At 56.1% G+C, this 20,966-nt stretch overlaps 1 protein-coding gene across 1 annotated transcript; it reads left to right on the top strand.

The window, feature by feature from the left end:
• Positions 1–7,024: 7,024 nt before the first annotated feature.
• Positions 7,025–20,805, top strand: Baiap3 (BAI1 associated protein 3). Its single transcript, XM_051167941.1, has 34 exons — positions 7,025–7,163; positions 11,342–11,481; positions 11,681–11,768; positions 11,998–12,078; positions 12,318–12,425; positions 13,026–13,085; positions 13,228–13,294; positions 13,386–13,581; positions 13,895–13,939; positions 14,072–14,149; positions 14,276–14,378; positions 14,705–14,812; positions 14,916–15,011; positions 15,121–15,224; positions 15,354–15,474; positions 16,063–16,187; positions 16,312–16,402; positions 16,525–16,581; positions 16,666–16,763; positions 16,884–16,935; positions 17,073–17,203; positions 17,321–17,444; positions 17,547–17,690; positions 17,773–17,865; positions 17,994–18,185; positions 18,275–18,343; positions 18,477–18,556; positions 18,656–18,764; positions 19,070–19,141; positions 19,296–19,376; positions 19,471–19,591; positions 20,000–20,123; positions 20,207–20,412; positions 20,495–20,805. Exons 2-34 carry the CDS (start codon positions 11,351–11,353, stop codon positions 20,596–20,598), a joined length of 3,459 nt encoding a protein of 1,152 aa, XP_051023898.1. The 5' UTR covers positions 7,025–7,163; positions 11,342–11,350; the 3' UTR covers positions 20,599–20,805.
• The last annotated feature ends 161 nt before the right edge of the window (positions 20,806–20,966 follow it).

The following is a 20,966-nucleotide window of genomic DNA, read 5'->3' as shown; positions in this document are numbered from 1 at the left end:
TCCTTCTCAGAAACCTGGGCTGTTGCTTATGAGACTCAGATCCAAAGTTGGCCAGCATCTCCTCCATTCTGCACCACTTCCTTTGTGTTTATATGGCGTTTTGTCTGTGTTGCTGTTTAGAGTAAATAAACTGTTTATATAAAGGTTTTTGTTGCATTATCATCATTAAAATGTGAGGAGGTACCTCAGTATGTCTGGCTCTCCTCGCATGGCTGCAGCCCTTACCAGGCACCGAGGCTGAGCCCAAGGAACAGCACCTAGGAGTTCTCACAGCTTCTGCTAGGGATGTGCCCAGGCCCATGCAGCTCCACCTTCATCTGGTTCTTTGTAAATAGGACTATGTACAGAGGTGTGTTCTGTTCTCCCCACCTGGGGTCTTTGGGCCTTAAGGTACCAAGCGGCTTGAGACCCACATGAAGTCGAATCCGAATCCAGCCTTCGTGAACCCAGCAGGGTGAAAAACTGGCTGATCCAGAGCAAGGCTGAGGCCAAGTGAGGGCTAAGGACACAGTGGCCTGCATTGATCTCCCTGCCTGTTAGCTGTACTGTGTGCCCCACTGGGCCCTGATAGCGGGCTTCAGGCCTTTTGATGTCCTGCCCTTGCACCCTGGAGGAGGCAACCCTGCCACCGGCCCTGGCAGACAGCAGGTCCTTCCTCTAAAGCACCTGAGTACAGCTCCTGCACCTCCTGGCCTGCATTCGACCCTACCCTTCGGTCCAGGGGACCAGCCTGGGTGTGACCTCGGCACAGGATGACCTCAGGTACCACACTGCTGGAGCTGGTCTGGTCTGTAGCCCCTGCCTGGGCCAGGCTGGGTCTGTGATCTTGGGGCTTACAGAGCACAGGGAGGTGCAGTGGACATAGCCAGTGATCACAGTCTTCATCAGACTTGTTCCTGCAAGACCCTTGACATGGGAAGCAGTCAACAATGGCTCAAGTTCAGGGACCAAGCAAGGGAGGGCTTCACTCTGAAGTTGGAGGGACTTGTGCTCCCACAGCTGGGGTGGCCAGTGCCATGTGGGTGTGTTTAGCCACGAGTACAGTCCGAAGCTGAGTTTGGATGGACACTTGGAGTTGGTGGCACAGGGCCTCACCTGGGGAGTGCAGGCGGGTGGGTGTGTGTGTGTAGCCTGCTCTCAGAATGTCTTATTTTGTAACAACTGACTACATTTAGTAATAGGTACACATGTATATGGTTAATATATGGAAATTCAATATATTTTATAGTTAAAAGTATTCTAAAGTAACTGATGTTTCTAGCAAACTGTAGTGACTCCAGCTATGAAATGTTCCTTCTGTACCACAGTCCTTGAATCACCAGAGACGTGAATCTTGTAACCCGAGAACGTGTGACCATCCTGTGTTAAGCTGGTGGGGAGGAGGGTGTCCCAGCATGAGGCCTCGTTGGTAAGGAATTGTGGGCAACAGATTAACCACTGTATCTGCAAATCCTCTAATTAAAACATTTCCACAAACCGCAGCCCTCGGCTTGTGTCCTTTGCTTCCTCTTCCTTGCCGCCTCCTCTCTTCCAATCCTCGTGGGATCTTCCGTCCCTGTTACCCACGTGCACCCAGTACCACACCCTGAGTGGCCACATCTTGCCAGCATTCCCCAGCCAGCGCCTGATAAAGCCTGGGAACCTGGTCCCTGCGTGGGTCATCTTGGTAAGGGGAATTTTACTGACAGGCATCAAAGGGAGTGCTCTTTGAGGGGGAGGGGCCCCCTGGTGGAGGTGGAGGCTGCGGTGGGCTGGAGAGAGGGCTCAGTGAGGAAGAGCAAAGGAATGGAATTGGTAAAGCCATTCTATAACCGCCTGTGGCTCCAGCTCCAAAGGATCCAATGCCCTCTTCTGGTTGTCAGATGCACCCACACAGACAAATGGGTGTGCACACAGGTTTGATTGTTAGGTTTTTTTTTTTTATCTTTGACAGGGCTCCAAGAATGCCAGTGTTCAGAGCTAGCCATGCCCATCAGGTCATTTAATGGGTGCAAAAAGCTGGTTCCCAAGTAACTCCCTGGAGCTTGGGCATTGCGCTCTGTCCATGAACACACCGGGCCCTTTGTCTTGGGGTTTCTATTGCTGCAACAAAACACCCTGTCCAAAAAGCAAGTTGGGGAGGAAAAGATGTATTTGGTTTACACTTAACATCACTGTTCATCGGCTAAGGAATTCAGACAGGGCAGGAACCTGGACACAGGAGCTGATACAGAAGCCATGGAGGGTGCTGCTTGCTGACCTGCTCCCCACAGCTTGCTCAGCCAGCTTCCTTATAGAACCTAGGAGTGTCCCCGGTCGCAATGGGTTAGGCCCTTACCTATCAGTCACTAATTAAGAAAATGCCCTACAGGCTTGCCTGCAGCCGATTTTAGGGAGACATTGTCTTATTTGATGTTCCCTCCCCTCAGATGACTTTAGCTTATATTAAGTTGACATAAAGCTATCCAGCACCGCCTTCATGTATCAAGCTCCACTGGGGCTCCACCAGCTAGAAGACCTAGCCACTGCTGTCTGCAGCACTGATGGTTTGGAGCTTATGGCCCCCCTAGCCTTTCTGGACCATCTAACCACAGAGGAAGCCCAAGGGTACCTGGCAATCCAGCAAAGTGCCCAATAGGCCTGCTGTACCATCTGAGGCTGTCAGGGCCCAGTACTGACTTGGACCTGCTTGAACAGATTTGAAACAATTCCAGCAGGGAACACTCAAAAATTGATGGGTTGGGGCACCTGTCCCACCTGACCTGGACACTAAGTTGGGAATGGAGGCATTCGGTAGCTCTTGAGACTGTTAGAGGCCTCCAGATACTCTGAGTGCCTCTGGGGAGACACTGAGCCTGGTGGGAGTCTCATGACTTGGGCCATCATGTGTCCCTGGCCTGACCTGCAGGCCAAAGCTCAACTCTTAGGGGAAAAGGGGGGACAAAAAGGGAGTCTGGGCTTGTCCATCCAGACCCCTGCCTGCCCAGGCCAGCTCATCTGGGTCCTCATCCCAGGCAGGGCATGGTGGCACACGCCTTTAATCCCAGCACTCGGGAGGCAGAGGCAGGTGGATTGCTGTGAGTTCAAGGCCAGCCTAGTCTACAAAGCGAGTCCAGGACAGCCAAGGCTACACAGAGAAACCCTGTCTCGAAAAACCAAAAAATAAAAATAAAAGGTACGTTCTTGCCTCTCCAGGGGCTCCTGTCTCTGGAAAGGGCTGGCAGAGCTGAGGAGGAGAATGCCTCCAAGCCCAGGTTCTGTGGGGAGAGATGGGCACATACGCAACAGGTACACAACGCACGTCCAGCCGTCTCCTGAGTGCATGCCCTTTGTCTCCACTCAGCCATTGACTATAGCGATGGCCACGACGGAAAACAGGCCCTGGCACGCTACCCTTCACTGATAATTAGGACAGGTGCCAAGAACTTGTTCCCCAACAGGCCCTCCAGAGCCACCAAATAAGCCTTCATGTTACTCTTGGCAGCACCTGTCCGGGACCTGCTTGCTTTGCCTCCCCTCCAGCCAGCCCCCACCAAAAAAAGCATGTGAAGCTGGGGATGTTTCATGGGGGGTAGAATGCTGGTCTAGCATGCCTCACACCCTAGGTTCTGCCTCTAGTGGTGCTCCACACAAAAACAAACAAAAAGAGACTGGCACATCAATCAACCTTTGACTAATAATGTAGCTCTTGGTAGAATGCTTGCCTAGCACGCACAAAGCCCTGGGTTCAGTCCCCACACCTGCATAAAACCAGAATGGCAGCACATGCCTGTAATTCCAGCACTTGAGTAGTGGAGGCAGAAAGATCAGAAAGTCCAAGTTAACCGTGGCCTCCTAGCAAGTTTGAGGTTTGAGGCCAACCTGAGTTACATGAAAACCTGGTTGGTGGTGGTGGTAGCGGTGATGGTGGTGGTGGTGATGGTGGGCTTTTGTGGGGGGCAGTAAAAAACAAAAAACAAAAGCTGGGCTCAGTGGCATATGCCTGTAATCTCAGCAGAGACAGGCAGGCAGATCTCTGTGAGTTTGAAGCCAGCCTGGTCTACAAAATGAGTCCAGGACAGACAAGGCTACAGAGAAAAAACAAAACAAAACAAAAAACCTCATTTGCCTTAGCACCCAGACCTAAGCTGGCTCCAGGTGTCTGGATAGTGCTGCAGGATGGTCACAAAGTACTTGGTGTGAACTGCAGCTTAAGGACCAGCTTCTCAGGCAGAAGGCTATCCTGAGCCACACACACCCCAAACGCCACTTCTCTTTAGCTAGGAGATGGATTCTGGCCGACCTCAGGGAAAGTGGAACTGTAACCAAAGCCCCTGGTCTCTGACCCTGTGTGCCCTCTCCGGCCAGCCTGCTTTTCCCTGCCCTAGGAGGAGTGTCGCTCAGGTTCCTGCTGAGCTCACCAGCAGTCTAGGGTCAGCTGCCATCCCCATCACAGATGAGGGCAGCCAGGGCTCTCAGCAAAGGAGCGGTGTGCACAGGTGAGCAGGACCACAGCTCTGATCCATGACAGCCTTAGAATGAGTCTAGAAAGATGACAGCATGAGTCACCAATGGGTTGTCATTCAATCCCCCCCCAACACACACACACACTTAGGTCTGTGGAGGGAGGAGCCCAGGGAAAACTAGACTCTTAGGGCTGCGTTTGGGACCCAGTCTGTTGCTATGTGACTCAAAGGCTCTTTCCATGTTTGGTCTCAGCTTCCTATCAAAGATGGAGCAAATCTCACCCAACCCAGTCTCAGAGGCTAGAGCCCCTGCAGTGGGTCCCCCCCACTTCCTGTTTACAGCAGCCTCTAGCTCATCCTTTTACCCCAAAGCCATTACCATCACCATGGCAACCAGACTGCATTTGTTCCAACAGGTTGGCAGAACCTGACGCAAGAGTGGACCTATCAATTCCAGACCCTGGGAGAAAAAAGGGTCAGCGGCCTCACTCCAACTTCTATCCCCTATAGAGGGACAGTATAGGGCACAGAGCCCGGGACCCCTCCCTTGCCCATCTGACATCTTTGTCCTGACAGTAGATTTGTCTTTTTTTTTTTTTTTTTTTTTTTTTTTGTTTTTGGTTTTTGGTTTTGGTTTTTCGAGACAGGGCTTCTCTGGGTAACCTTCGCTGTCCGCTGCCTGGACACATTTTGTAGACCAGGCTGGCCTCCAACTCACAGCGATCCGAGTGCCTCTACCTCCCAAGTGCTGGGATTAAAGGCATGCACCAACACGCCCTGAGTGGGTTCATCTTTTATTTCTTTTGCCTGGCCAAACTGGAGGTTGACTCTGGGAACTGAGCATTCTGCAGGACAATATTCTGTTGTCTCCTGTCCTCATGGTGATGGGTGGGGGCTGGGGAGGTGGCTCAGCAGTTAAGAGCACTGGCTGCTCTTCCAGAGGTCCTGAGTTCAATTCCCAGCACCCACATGGTGGCTCATAACCATCTGTAATGGAATCTGATTCTTCTGTTGTGCATGAAAACAGAGCACACATATACATAAAATAAATAAGTAAATATTTAAATATATACATACATACATACATAAATACATCAGAGTGATGGATGTAGGATGTGAACTGGGATACAGAGAGGTGGCCACATCCACCTCACTGATCCCTGGGATGAAGGACTATGGCCAGGCTGTTGCCTCCCAGATGTTTGCTCCCAGATTCCCAGTAATGAGGAACACGGCCCCTGCCCAGCACCCTTTTGAAGGCCCGTTCCAGCTTTGTCTCAGCAGAGGAGATGGTCTTTGCTACAATCTGAGGTAGAGGATTTTCAGACCTGCATGCCTGGTCTTCACATGGGTCAAGTCTTTCCCATAATAATGAGACCTCTGAGTAGGGAGGTAGTGGAGCTCGCCTTTAATCCCAGCACTACGGAGGCAGAGACAGGTGACTCTCTATGTTCAAGGCTAGCCTGGTCTACATAGTTCCAGGACAGGCAGGACTACACAGAAAAACCCTGTCTACAAACAAACAGATGTGTGTGTGTGTGTGTGTGTGTGTGTGTGAGAGAGAGAGAGAGAGAGAGAGAGAGAGAGAGAGAGAGAGAGAGAGAGAGAGAGAGAGAGAGAGAGAGAGAGAGAGAGAGAGAGAAAGGCCGAGACCTTTGGGATAAACACCAAAGTGGGACAACCCGGAAGCAATGTGACCAGTGGTATCCCATCGAAGTCAGCATTGGTCCTCAGGGGCCCTGGAACAACCAAGAACAACTCGGAAGTTCTCCATGGATGCTGAGGTAGCACTGTAGTAGAAACTCTGTCAGAAACGCGCTCTCTGCCCTAGTTTCAGAGCTAGTACTTGTTTGTTTTGTTTTTTGAGACAGGGTCTCTTTGTGTAGCCTTGGCTGTCCTAGATTCACTTTGTAGACCAGGCTGGCCTTGAATTCACAGGGATCCTCCTGCCTCTGCCTCCCGAGTGCTGGGATTAAAGGCATGCACCACGACACCCGGCTCAGAGCTAGCACATTTAACAAACCTCCAGGTGACCATCACTCTGCTCAAGTGGTGGAGGTTGAAGTGAGGAGGGGGCCTGGGGAAGAAGTGGGCTGGGAACACAAGGATCCCGCTTCTGTGGCTTAATTCCAGCCTTCACAGATAACAGTGACGTCATGAGATGTCCCAGGTTAATGCCAGAGCTGACTTCCCTGGAAGAGAGCAGCTCCATGCCATACTGAGAAGCACAGCTCTGGTGAGAGGGTCGGCTTTGGATATGGCTGTACAGCAGCACTTCAAGAAACCCAGGCACTTCGTGTTTCCTTTGGGTGACTGTAGCTTCCCTGCAGCCCTGGGAAGGAGACCCCGCGACAGCCTCCTCCCTTGGGGCAGGAGGGGGGGCTAGCACAGCTAAGCGAGATCCAACGCAGCGCCCCTGTCTGCACCCACCTGTGGGTTACTGAACCCGGCGCCCAGAACAGGGTCTTTCTCTAGCCCGCACCTGGCGGGCAAGGACCCCTCCTCCGGACCCCAGAAACGCAGGGTAGGGGCGGGCAGGGCTGGAACCTCTGACCAGCAAACGAGGCCAGGCCCCGCCTCCGCCCGCCCGCGCCCCCCGCCCGCCGCGCCCGCTCTGCAGTGCTCAGTCTCCAGCGCGCGCTGCTGCTAGCGGTCGGTCGCTGTGCCTCGGTGTCCCCAGCCAGTGCGATAGCGACGCCAGCAAGGACCCCAGACCCTGTGGTCGAATCCCTGTCCACGGTGAGTGCTGTAACTACCGCCTGCTGTCGTCAGACTGCCGTCGGGGCTTAACCTGCCTTCCACCCCAAGCAGACGGACAGATGCAACGGACCCCTTGGGCACCGGCCCCTTGGCTTCTGCGCTTCACTCCCAACGGAGCACGGGAATTGCTGGCGTCAGAGGCAACGGGAAACTGAGGCTCTGGGCAAACTGAGGCAGCGCGTGCTCAGAGGGGGGCGGGTCGCACGGCCCGCGTTCTAGGCTCTGAGCGCAGTAGAGGGCGCGCGGAACCCGGGTAGGGAGTCCTCACTGCAGAACGCCGCCGGGGAGGGTTGAAAGGCCGGACCTCACGCCCCAGAGAGTGCGCACCTGCAACCTCGGTTCCCAGGGTCGCCGCTGCAGGGTCACCTGACTATAACCACTCTTTCTAGTAGAGGCCGCTGACTGAAGCGGAGCTGGGGACTTCGGAGACGCCCCGCGGGGCTTCTCGGAAGCCTTCCTAGCTGGTTGCATCCCACCAAGTTAGCGGGAGGAATCCGGCCCACAGCGCCCGGCGTCCCTCCCACTTTCCTACGACCCTCGTGAGATCTGTGCCCTCACTAACCTGAAATCCCCTGCCAGGGTGAGCCGTGTTCCTCCCTGATTGCCCAGGAATATGGGCCCCACCATTTGGTCTGGGGTCTGATTGTGTGTGTATGTGTGTGTGTGTGTGTGTGTGTGTGTGTGTGTGTGTGTGTGTGTGTGTGTCAGAGAGAGAGACAGAGACAAAGAGAGACGGGGGGGGGGGGGGGTAGGGAGAGAGAGAGCCAGCAGCTCTCACACTCACCCCACCACACACACATACACACACACACACACACACACACACACACACACACATACACACACACACACACACACACACCTCCTGCCTTCCAGGGGGAGAAACCCCAGTAGTTCTGGGAAGGGTAACCACAGTCCCCCCCCACCACCACCACCAAAAGCAGCATCTCAGGAGCAGCTCGACAGAGACAGGTAAGTAGCAGATAAGGCTCCTGGGAAGAGTGCACCAGTTCCCATCTGTGGGGCGTGGAGAGCCGAGCACCCACCTGCTGCTGGCCTCTGACACCAAAGTGCAGATGCCCGGCTCCCTCCCTGTGAACCGGGAAGGGCTGAGCGCCCAAGCTCAGGTAGACCAGATGACCTGTCTTTGGCCACCTGAGAAGGGGAAGTGGAGAATTCAGGAAGACTTGGGTGGGGATTGGCCAGGAAGAGAGGGAAAAAAGCAAAGGAGACCAAAGAAGAGGTCACCGGGAAGCCATCCTACCACATTAATCTGTCCCAGTTTCCAGAGGAGCACTCTAGTGTTTGTTATGAGCTAGGAGCCTAGAAAGACACCCCCCCCCCAACCCTCTGCTTAGCTGCCCTTAAATTTTCTACCTTACAGCCACCAGACCTTCAAACAGCTTGGGGTGAAGGTCCTGGATTAAACCCTACCTCTGCACCACTTGTCCAGGCCCAGACTGGCAATGAGATGCCCGTAGCTTTGGCTCAGCCCCCGACCCCCAGTTCATATGGCGAATGCTTGCTGGCTGATCCTTCCTTGGCTTGGTGGGCAGTTGGGAGCTATGACTCTGGCCCTAGTGACTGGGTGTGAGCAGGGCCGTGGGTACATCCAAGACCATCCAAGGAGGGACAGTAAACTACAGGACAGTGTCTGAGCTGTGCCTACTAGAGAGGCTGGGGTGGAAAGTGGGCCTTCAGGGCATCTCTGCACTTAGTTCACTCCTGTCCTCTACAGACTGAGGTTTCTAGAAATCCTTGGGCAAGAAGTCAAACGCATGCAGGTTTATGATGGTAGAGGTGAGTGATGAGGTCCCTTGTTGGGCACAGTGAGGCCTGTTTGACAGGTGTCTCTCAGGGCCTGGATTGTTGGGTCAGAGAAGTTAACAGCTGCTGAGGTTTCCATGGGGACCAGAGCTGTTTCTGGGCACCAGCATGAGCCACCTCTTATGGAGACTGGGCGCTGACATACTGCTGTTGGCCTCATCCTAGCAACAGACTCAGGGTCGGGGGGCACAGATGAACACAAGCTCAGGACACCCCAGGAAAATATAGTGTTTGCACAGCAGAGCCTTAGGTCCCAGGATACCGCCTGCTGGTCCCTGGCCAAGTTCCCAAGCCCACACCTGCTTCTTTGTTTGAGGCAGAGCAGGGGTGCACCCCTTAGCTCCTGTACTGTCAGGTTACTTTGCTTCTGCGTCACATTTGTCTCTGGGACTGCGAGCCCCGTGCGTGCCCCCGTCACACATAGATGCAGCTGGTGGTTGCCTTGGCAACAGCTCAAGAAGTGGCTGCTTTCCTGGCTGGGTGTACAGGGAGAGTGGCTCTCTTTTTAGTTGGGGGGGGGGGGAGCTGAGCCTATGACACATGACCACTCGGGACCTCAGGACTGGCTACGTGTGGTGAAAGCTTACTGGGCCTCCACTTCTGGAAGGAGGTTTGGGGGGTACTCCCCTCGGGGTGCAGAATAGCATGGCCTCCTTCACATCTGCAGCTCTGGGGTCTTACCAGATAGGAACGGGTTGAAGCAAAGGGGTCAGAATGCAGCACACAGAAGGAGTGCTGGCCTGAGCCAGTGGGAATAGTGGGATAGAGGGAAGATGGAGGACCTTTCACCGCAGACAGGCTCCCTGGCAGACAGAAGCTCTGCACCCCCTGATGCCCCCGAGACCCTGTTGTAGAGTCCATTTCCCGCCTTACAGAATGGAAGTGACAGTCTCCTTTTGCAAGAACTAATGAAACTGGATAGATAGGTGCCAGTGTCTGGTGGATGGCAGGCACACACTGTAACCATAGCGTATCTTGGTAACGCAGCCAACAAGATAGGGACCCCAAGGGGCGGGTGCAGTGTTACAGGGCCGACCTGGGTGTGGGATTGCTTTTCTCAGGAAAGAGAAGGGCCCTCCCTGTGGTAACGTGGGGAAAGCCCTGGCCCAGGAGTGGTGGTGTGACCCAGGATGGGGCGTGGGGTGGGGTGAGTGGTGTCGTGGAAACAGGGCACTCAGGAGGCTGCAGAGTCCTAGGTGCCACGCTACCCTTCCACTCGGGATCTAGAGGGTAAACTAAGCAGAAGGTGATGAGCAGATGTGAGCAGCACCTTCCTCCCCAATGTAGGTAGGCGGGTCTGGGGGCTAATCAAGCACAGGAGAAGCAGGAATTCTCTGCCACCCCAAGTGGAAGGGTGTTCTGGTATTCAGTCTCAGAACTGCCACTGTAATCCCTTGGTGTCCCAGGCACCTACCAGGGCTGTAGATGTGTTCAGTCCCTAGCCTTCCACCCCCAAACCTCAAGGTCAGAGTATAATGCTAGAGGGAGGCCATGGAGTCAGGGTCAGCCTGGGCCTAGACTCCATTTGCAGTTAGAAGGCCATTCTCCTAGAGGTGACAACCAGGATGCTTTGGCAGGATGCGGCAGGATGGCTTGGTTGCCATAGCAACAGGCGGGCAGCTGATTAGATGGACTGGTTGACAGAGAGCTTGGAATGCAGCCGAAAAACTTCCAGCCTTCCTCAAAGAGACACATGGGCTTCATGTTTTCTTTTTTACTGATTACTGGGGTGCAAACTCTTCTTTGGAGGGGGGCACTGAGCCCTTATGCGATATTGGTTTGTGTAAGGATCCTAAAGCAGCTTCCTTATGGGCATCTTGCCCTCAGGTACAGCTGCCAACCCTACCCTGGACTTATGGGTGTAAGAGCCAATCACAGACCTGCCTCCATGTTTTGGCCTCCATGGAGAAGGCCTGGGAGGATCTGTCCTGGTTCCAGTTGGGCAAGGGCATTGGTGAACAGACAGGAAACAGACACATTGGGTCATACCGTCCTAGATGGTCAGAGCTCAGCTTGGGCACTAGCCTTGGATGTGGAACACACCTGTCTCCACTGAGACCCCAGCAGTACTTTCACATAGGGCACCAACTCTGTGCCTGGCGCTCCTACCACCCCTAAGGGTATCTGCCACCACACCCCAAAGCCACGGTACAAGGGACACAAAAGCTATTACATCATTTTGTCCAGTGTGGCTGCAGACTCCATAAAGCCCCTCCAGGGACACCCAGCACAATGTAGAAAGGGTGGTGGCAGGCCACTGGGCCTTTTAGCTACCCTCTGTTAGCCTGTGCAGTGATAGAGCAGTGGACAAACAGATGTGCTCTTTCCAGGTGGCTGCCATGTCAACCCTGCTGGACATCAAGAGCAGCGTGCTCAGGCAGGTGCAGGTGTGCCCATCCTTCCGCCGCAAGACAGAGCAGGAGCCGGAGAGCGCAAGCGCAGACTCACAGGAACCCCCCACGGGGGCCTGGTGGGTACCCTAGGGCTGACCCTGCAGGGCACGCATACCTGGCCTCCCTCCGCCAGCTGGCTTGTACACTTGTCTGGTGCCAATGCAGTTGTGTGGGAAGGGAAACCAACAGGGTCTGAACTCAAGGCCAAGGTCACTATGCTGTCCCCTTAATCGGCTGTCTCCGTGGCATCGTGTTCTGATCCAGGCTTTCTTCCAGGAAACCTGGAGATGGCGTGGAGTTCTTTGCCCACATGCGCCTCATCCTGAAAAAGGGGGATGGCAGACAGGGCCTGCCATGCCCTGAGGTAAGGACTCCATTTCTGAAGGCCCTAGGGACTGTTAGTCAGCACAGGCTACTGGTTCCATCTGAGACCCCAACTCAAACCTCTAACCTCTTATCTTCCTGGGGCACCTCCATCCATTCAGATGCAAAATCAGGGCTATCCCCCCCTGTCCCCCACTCCTACCTCCCCATACCCCCCACCCCCAACCCCTGTCTTCACAGGCCTTCACCTGGCACTCCAACCCTTGCAGGTTCTTTTACGCAGTGGCTCCCCGGCCCCTGCTGAGCCTGTGGACTCCAACCGTGGCCTGAGAGCCCTGACCCAGGAGGAGGTAATTGGTGTGTGTGGGGGGGGTGTGTCTAAGCCCAGGGAGTGATTGCAACTCCTTTCTCCAGGATTGGTGACAGCAGGTAGTGACATTGGAGCAAGAAGGGAGATGCTAAGGCTGGGGAAGCACTCACTCAGTCGTGGGAGGAGCTGCCTGGGGCTGAGGGCTGGTTACACACAAGGGCAGAGCAGGGGCTGAGACGCTGGGCTGTGGCTGTGGAACTCAGGGTCTGTTTCTGGAAGGTGGAGATGGTCTATGAGGAGGCCTTGTACACGGTCCTCCACCGAGCAGGCACCATGGGCCCGGACCAGGTAGATGACGAGGAGGTCTTGCTAAGCTACCTTCAGCAGGTGAGCAGGGCCCCACCCACCCGGGCCCCACCCACCCTGCCTCACCCACCCTGCCTCACCCTGGGGAAGACTGAGATGTGTGTGCACCCATGTACATACACACACACCCACACACACACACACACACACACACACACACACACACACACACACGCAGGCACACACACGTAGGCACACATGCACTGGTGCTAGTATCACCTGGATGACACACAAAATGCACACACCACTGTACTTTGGTGAACATAGGGAATGGTTGGAGACCTGGTTAGACATGGGCGGAGGATGCAAGACAGACAGCACACAAATGATTAAAAAGGACAGACTGGCACTCAGAGAAGGGGGGTGGGTAGTAGACAGGACATGTTTCCTTCGCACTGGTTTGTCCTCTGACTTATCCTGTCCCTGCCTCCCTCGTTCATTTGTGCCACGACCTTACCTGCTCACTTCTCTGAGTGCTCAGAACCACAGCATCAGCTGCACAGCGGCCCCTCCTGGACTAGGGCAGAGGGCGCATTCACTCCTGTGGACAGTCCTTGAGACTCCTGGGACAGCCCCCTGCCCTCCCCCAGGCTCCTGTTTACCTGTCCTCACCACTCACAGGTGTTTGCCACCAGTCCTGAGGAACACATGGAGGCCATCATGCGTGTAAAGAAGGCCAAGGTGAGGTTATGCCCACCCAGGCAGGCACTGGCTGACCAGCAGCAGTCCCTGTGAGATGGGGAGGGATGCCAGGGTGGCAGGCAAAGTGGGAGGCTGTGACATGCCGAGACCTGTGAAATCCTCAGTACCCTTCGATCTGCAGGCCCCCACATATGCCCTGAAAGTCTCCGTCATGCGTGCCAAGAATCTTCTGGCTAAAGACCCCAATGGTGAGTGGGTATTTGGCAGCCCCTCACAGCGCCTGGCAGCTGTTCCTGGAGAGTGCGAAACATGAGGGCTGAGGCACCTGCTCCATTTCAGGCTTCAGCGACCCGTACTGCATGCTGGGCATCCTGCCGGCTTCAAGTGCCCCACAGGAGTCAAGTGGGCAGAAGGAACAGCGCTTCAGCTTCCGCAAGGGCAGCAAGCGTAGCAGCCCGCTGCCTGCCAAGTGTATCCAGGTCACCGAGGTCAAGAGCAGCACCCTGAATCCTGTCTGGAAGGAGCACTTCCTGTTGTAAGGCTCCTACCCTGTGGATAGCCACATACCCCAAATAATGGCCACCCATTGCTGTCCCAGGCAACTCTTAAGAGGGACTGGTAACACACTCACTTTCCAAAGGAATAAAAGGAGGCTCACAGACAGATGTCACGTCTGTACGGCCACATAGCTGGTAGCGAGTGGAAGTTTGGATGTGAGCCCAGCATGGAGTCTGTGTGGAGAACCGGAACTTAGGGCTACTACCTGTTGCTCCTGGACATCACCCTATCTCAATGCTGGGTAGCTGGAGCCTGGGAGTTTCATAGACATTTCTCTGTGTTCTCTGCAGTGAAATTGAGGATGTCAGCACAGACCAGCTGCACCTGGACATCTGGTAGAGGACCCAAAGCTTTGCAGGGCGTGGAGGGTGACCCCTCTATTTTGGAAAGGCGTTGGTGGCGGCGGTGGTGGTGGGGACTCAAGAGTTGGGTTGGGAACTCCCATTCAAGACATATTCCACCTTCAGGGACCACGATGATGATGTGTCCCTGGCAGAGGCTTGCAGGAAGCTGAATGAAGTTATTGGCCTGAAGGGCATGAGCAGGTATGGGGTCGGGGAGGTGGGGAGTCAGAGCCCTAGACCTGCGCTTGCAGCTTAGCCACAGGGGTCGGTAGCTCTCCAGGACCAGCAGGAGTGACGTCATGCTGCTGTCTACCTTGTTGTACCCAGATACTTCAAACAGATTGTCAAGTCGGCCCGTGCAAATGGAACAGCAGGACCCACAGAGGACCATACCGATGACTTCCTGGGATGCCTCAACATCCCTGTCCGGGTGTGTGGGGAAGGGTGGGACAAAGCCATGGGATGTGTGTGGGTGCCCCCAGGATGCTTGGTACAGCTGGGTCAAGGGTGCCCCAGGGCTCTTGGGCATCTCCAGTGGCAATGTCCTATGCTACTGTAAAGAATCTACTCTCTTGGGACTAGTGGCAGAAGGTCACGCTGGGCATCCATTCAGCATTCACTTCTCCTCAGGGTCCCAGAGGGTAGTTTGTTTTGCTTTGTCCTTACCGGTCTTGGACAGCATTCTAGCCCTCCGTGACTGTGTGGGAGGGAGAAGGGTCCCTAGGTATTCCACCTTCCCACCCTTGCCCTTCTCAGGAGGTGCCTGTGGCAGGTGCTGACCGCTGGTTTAAACTGGAACCCCGCTCCAGTGCCTCCCGTGTGCAGGGAGACTGCCACCTGGTCCTCAAGCTGATCACCACCCAGGTGGGAAACTGTGGGGGGACCACATCAGCACCCCTGCCTGTCAGCATCCCCGCCTGCCGGGCTTAGGCAGAGCTGATGACAGACCTTAGGTTCTGCCTTCCAGAGGGACACTGCTATGAGTCAGCGCGGACGCTCGGGCTTCCTGTCCTACCTGTTGCTCCTCAGCCGCGTGCTGCGGTTTGAGCACCGAGTGGAGGAGGTAGTGGGTGCCCTTGGGCTGCCTAGTAGAGTAAGGGCTCAGAGCAGGGATGGGAGGGGGCAGTGGAGGGGCTCTCTGGCCTCTGCCCACCTTTGGCTTCCTTCTCCAGCCCAATTCTAGCAGCTGGCGTGGTGAGCTCAGCGGGCCTGGGACCACAGTCCTTTGTCTGCATGGAGCCCAAAGCAATCTGTCACCCTTGCAGCTGGCGGTGCTGTGAGTAGACACGGTGGCGTCTTGTGGGTAGAGCCTCCTGAGAAGGCCCTGAGTGGGCAGGGCGTGGGAAACAGAACTGTGGGTGGGGCCTGATATGCAAGTGGGGACCACAAGCTTAGGCTCCTATAGGCACTGGCAAGTCAGTAGCCGGCACCATCAGACACGCACCCTGGACTACGGCTACCTGCTGGGGCTGTTGGAAGATGTGCAGGCACACTGGGAGGAGGCAGCGTCACTGCCCCAGGAGCAGGTGCGCATGGACATGGCTACAGGTCTGTGTGATGTTGGTGAGAGAGAGAGAGAGAGAGAGAGAGAGAGAGAGAGAGAGAGAGAGAGAGAGAGAGAGAGAGAGAGCTGTGCAATAAGGAGGTGATGACTGTAATGGGGTAACCTTGGAAGGCTGCCACAAAGATCAGACTGGGCTGAAGGCAAAGCCTCTGAAGTGGCAAGTGTCTGAGCAGCAGGACCAAGTGGGCACTGGCAGTGTGGAGCAGAGGGGACAGGAGATATAAAGGAGCCGTGGCTCATAGGTGAAGTGAGGTGTCAGTTGAAAGTGGAATGGGCAAGCCGGGCGTGGTGGCACACGCCTTTAATCCCAGCACTCAGGAGACAGAGGCAGGTGGATTGCTGTGAGTTCGAGGCCAGCCTGGTCTACAAAGTGAGTCCAGGATGGCCAAGGCTACACAGAGAAACCCTGTCTCGAAAAACCAAAAAAAAAAAAAAAAAAAAAAAAAAAGTGGAATGGGCAGTTGAGAAGGGGCTGGTTTTTCAGTATCTGTGGACAAAGCTGCCTTGGACCTTGCTCCTGTCCTAACTCTGAAGACCCCATTCCCTGCAGGAGGAGAGCCTGGCTGACAGCTTCTCTGCCTTCTCTGAGTTCGGGCTGAGGTTGCTGCGCCAGCTCCGAGATTACTTCCCTGCCACCAACAGCACGGCTGTGTACCGCTTGGAGCTGCTGCTGAAGTGGGTGTGGCCCAGCTGGGCCAGGGGGCTGGCAGTCTGGGGACTGGGGGCTGGTGGGCTGGGGGCTGGGGGCTGGGGGCTGGTGGGCTGGGGGCGGGCCTCCTCAGTCGGCTACCTTCACCAGGTGCCTGGAGAAGCTACAGCTCTTCCAGCCAGCCTTTGAGATCTGTCCCTTTGAGACCGAGCTCAGCATGGACATTGCTGCTGCCCTGAAGGTGTGTCTGGATTCTTCTTGGCCCCTGCCAGGCCTTCCCGTCCACAGCACTTTCCCCCCCCCCCCTTTAACACGACTCTTCCCTTCAATCCACTCTGTTGCCTTTACTGGCTGCTGCTACAGCGGGGCAACCGGGAGTGGTATGACCAGCTTCTGAACAGCAAGAGTCCTCGAGAGCAGGTGTGGAACTGGATGACATGGACCCAAAGCACAGGGCATTTGGCGGAGGGTACGCAGGTCACCCCAATCCTGGCTTTCTTGCAGCCAGGGCCACAGCGCCTGGTGGGGCTTATTGAGCTTGCAGACATCGTCTATGAGGACCTGCAGTCCTGCTACGGGGTCTACGCCAGCCTCTTCCACGGGTAGGCTCTTCCCCTGGATACTGCTACGAGGCTAGAATGGGCTGGCTTGAGAGAACGTGGCTGAGACATGGTTTTTTTTTGTTGTTTTGTTTTGTTTGTTTTTTTTGTTTTTTGTTTCAGTATCCTTAAGGTGGACTTCTTCACCCTTACCTTCCGGCAGCTGGAACGTCTGGTGAGGGGGCGGGGGGGGGGCGGGCGGGAGTCCTTTACCCTCTGTGCCTGTGGGTCCTGGGAACCGGGGAGAAGTCCCCGGTAAAGAGGGTGCCCAGACTTACCTTGGAACTGGCCTAATCCCACCGTCTGAGGCAGGTGGCCGAAGAGGCGTGGGTACTGACAGAGGAGCTGAGCCCCAAGATGAACCTAGAGGTGGCCTCGGGGCTCTTTGAGCTCTATCTGACTCTGGCAGACACCCAGCGCTTCTGGAGCAACATCCCTGGACGGTGGGTGTCCCCCCCCCCCTACCTGGGACCATTATGGCCTCAGCTCTGAATCTGGAAACCTCTGGGTGATGGTGTGTGAGTTTTGATGGTCTCTGAGCCAGTGAGTGTTCCCTGCAGGGACAGCCGCTCCCTAGCCTTGGCTGGCATCCACACCCCGTTCCTGCCAGCTGTGAAGCTCTGGCTGCAGGTGCTGCGGGACCAGGCCAAGTGGCGCCTTCAGGGAGCTGTGGATGTAGACACGGTGAGTTGTGTGTTCAGTCACGTGACGCTGGCTCCTCCTGCGGGCCCCCCCTCCCCCGCGCCCCGTCTCCCACAACATCGGTCCCTCTTTCCGCCTTTGTAGCTGGAGCCTGTGGACGCAGCTTCCAAACACAGCAGCTCCGCAGCCACCGCCAGCCTCTGCCTTGGTCACATCCAGGAGCTCTGGGTCCGACTAGCTTGGCCTGACCCTGCCCAGGCCCAGGGGCTAGGCACTCAGCTCAGCCAGGTACGTGGGCTGGGGAATCTGTGGAGAGTTGACCACGGAGTTGGGGCGGGGTCCCAAGCTCCCAGCTCATCTCATGTCCTAGGACATGTGTGAGGCCTCCGTCTTCTACACGGAACTGCTGAGGAAGAAGGTGGACACCCAGCCAGGGGCTGCCGGTGAGGCAGTGAGTGAACAGGTGAGCTGAGCGGCTGCAGGTGGCTGGAGGCCCCGCCCCCGCCCCGCCCCGCCCCTCCCCGCCCCTGCCCTCCACTCCACTCCTACAACAGCTGCCCAGCGGCCCCACCCACCGCACCCCTTTTCCAGCTCTGTGTGGTGCTCAACAACGTGGAGTTGGTGCGCAGAGCTTCAGGGCAGGCGCTGAGAGGTCTGGCGTGGTCGGAAGGGGCCGCTGGCCCGGAGGGAGTGATCCCCCGCCCCCTGCTCAGCTGCATACAGGCCCTGGATGAAGACCTTCAGCGGGAGGCCCACACTGTGACAGCACACCTGACTTCCAAGGTGGGCAGAGGGGTGGGGCCCGGGACTGTGCGAATGTAGGGACTATTCTTGAGTCTCCACTCTTGTTCTGAGCACCACCCCTCTCTCAGATGGTGGCGGACATCAGGAAGTACGTACAGCACATCAGTCTATCCCCTGACTCTATTCAGAATGATGAAGTGAGTGGAGCGGATTAGCGGGGAGTGCATATGCTGGGGGGGGGGGGAGGGGGGGAGGTGCTGTGGTGTGGGGCTGGGGTGGGAGCAGGCTGAAGTCCAGCTTGACTGGGTCCTGAGGACTCGTGGCCTGCAGGCTGTAGCCCCACTCCTGAAGTACCTGGACGAGAAGCTGGCCTTGCTGAACGACTCCCTGGTGAAGGAGAACCTGAACAGGTACCAGCGAGGGTGGGGTAGGCGGGCTGGTGCCGGCCCAGGGAGTCACCCAGGTGTTGGTGCCAGCCCAGGGAGTCACCCAGGTGTTGTCCCCCCCAGGGTGCTAGAGGCCCTCTGGGAGCTGCTTCTCCAGGCCATTCTGCAGGCATTGAGTGCAAACCGAGATGTCTCTGCTGATTTCTACGGGCGCTTCCACTTCACGCTGGAGGTGAGGTCACAAGAAGCTCCCAGGTCCGTCTCCCCACAGTCCTCTCCCTGCTGCCCCTGTAGGGACGGTCCTCTGCCCAGGTGCTCCATAGCTCTGTTGGCAGCCCTTCTTTCCTACAGCCCAAATACCTGTTCCCACAGCTGGCTGGCCTCAGGTGCTGGCATGTCCTAGGCCTCCTGGGGGTGTCTGAGGAACCTCAAATTTGGGAAGTGGCTTTGCTTTGCTTCCTTATCCAACAGGTCTTCAGCACAGGCTAGCCTTCCTTCTGACAACCTCCTCTTTTTTTTTTTTTTTCCCTGTTGTAGGCGTTGGTCAGTTTCTTTCATGCCGAGGGCCAGGGGCTGCCCTTGGAGAACCTGAGGGATGGCGGCTACAAGGTGAGCTCAGCCTTCTGCAGAACACATTCAGCCTGCTGTCCTGCAGTAGGCATCCTCGTGCTGGCCAAACCAGGTGGCCACGAGGCAGCTCAGGTGACTCTGTGAAGACTGCCCTGCCAGGTACCAGAGTTACTAGTGGCAGCTTCCCTTTCAGAGGCTGGAGGAGGAGCTGCGGCTACACAAATGCTCCACCCGAGAGTGCATCGAGCAGTTTTACCTGGACAAGCTCAAGCAGGTGTGTGTGTGTGTGTGTGTGTCACTGTTGACCCACAGGCCCGCTCTGAGACCCAGCTCCACTCACTGGCTTTTTCCACTGGCCTTTCCCACAGAGGGCTCTGGAGCAGAACCGGTTTGGGCGCCTGACTGTCCGATGTCATTATGAAGCAGCCGAGCAGCGGCTGGCTGTGGAGGTGCTGCATGCAGCAGACTTACTGCCTCTGGATGCCAATGGTGAGGCAGGGCAGGGCAGCGGTGGATGGGTGGGGTGACACAATACACACACACAGAGACACACACAGACACACACACAAACACACACAGAGACACACACATACAGACACACACACAAAGACACACACAGAGACACACAGACACACATACAGACACACACAGACACACACAGAGACACACACACAGACACACATACAGACACACACAGACACACACACACAAACACACACAGACACACACACACAAACACACACACAGAGACACACACACAGACACACACAAAGACACACAGACACATACATACACACACACACACACACACACACACACACAGACATAGACACACATACACATACACACACGCCAGTGGTGGACTGGGAGACATTTAGCTCACAATGTATCTTCTAGGCCTGAGTGACCCTTTTGTGATTGTGGAGCTTGGCCCACCACACCTCTTCCCACTGGTCCGAAGCCAGAGGACTCAAGTCAAAGCCCGGACATTACACCCGGTGTATGATGAGCTCTTCCACTTGTGAGTGCCTGCCTGGCCTGCTGTGCCCTCCCCACCGCCTGCGCCATATGGCTGCAGCAGGCTCCTGACTGCCCTGTCCACAGCTCTGTGCCTGCGGAGGCATGCCGCCGCCGCGGGGCCTGTGTGCTGTTCACGGTTATGGACCACGACTGGCTGTCCACCAATGACTTTGCTGGGGAAGCAGCCCTCGGCCTGGGCGGCGTCAGTGGCATCGCAAGGCCACATGTGGGAGGGGGCATGAGACCCGGGCAGCCCATCACACTACACCTGCGCAGGCCCAGAGCTCAGGGTGAGTGAGGGTCAATGGGGTTGAGGGTGGTGAGCCTGGCCTGAACTGCCTTCTGCACGCCCACCTGCATATCCATCCACAGTGAGGTCTGCGCTGCGGATGCTAGAAGGCCGCACCAACAAAGAGGCACAGGAGTTTGTGAAGAAACTCAAGGAGTTGGAGAAGTGCATGGAGGCTGACCTCTGAGCACCTCATGGTCACGGCCTGGCCCTCCCCACTTCCCAGTGGGGCCCACTTTGTGCAGCAAGGGGTTCTGGGGGGGCCCCCCCATCTTCCCTTACCATGTGACCTGCCTGCTCTGGTTGGACCCTGTGGCTTCTGTCTGCCCTGGCTGTGTCTTTTGGTGTGTGCTGTGAACCCTTTGTGCCCCAGCATGCCCCACCTTGAATATGGGCAGCCCTGGACACACAGCAGGATGGATGATGGGTCCTGACTACAGAGGGCACTTCTCTCTGAGGTGGTGGTCAGATGCTCTCAGTGGACTCCGCCCCCTGGGGGGTCATTAGGCAGTATCTGACATTTGTAGTCACAACTAGGGAAGGGAAGGTACTGGC

Source organism: Acomys russatus, chromosome 25 (assembly GCF_903995435.1).
Source record: "Acomys russatus chromosome 25, mAcoRus1.1, whole genome shotgun sequence".
NCBI lineage: Eukaryota > Metazoa > Chordata > Mammalia > Rodentia > Muridae > Acomys > Acomys russatus.
The sequence above is the reverse complement of the archived record's forward strand: the minus strand, read 5'-3'. Positions and strand labels throughout refer to the sequence as shown.

Excerpts from the sequence above, each read along its gene's own strand:
- Baiap3 (XM_051167941.1), top strand. The coding sequence starts at position 11,351 with ATGTCAACCCTGCTGGACATCAAGAGCAGCGTGCTCAGGCAGGTGCAG. Across the intron at positions 11,482-11,680 it reads GAACCCCCCACGGGGGCCTG|GAAACCTGGAGATGGCGTGG; the intron begins GTGGGTACCCTA and ends GCTTTCTTCCAG. Across the intron at positions 19,142-19,295 it reads TGAGGGATGGCGGCTACAAG|AGGCTGGAGGAGGAGCTGCG; the intron begins GTGAGCTCAGCC and ends CTTCCCTTTCAG.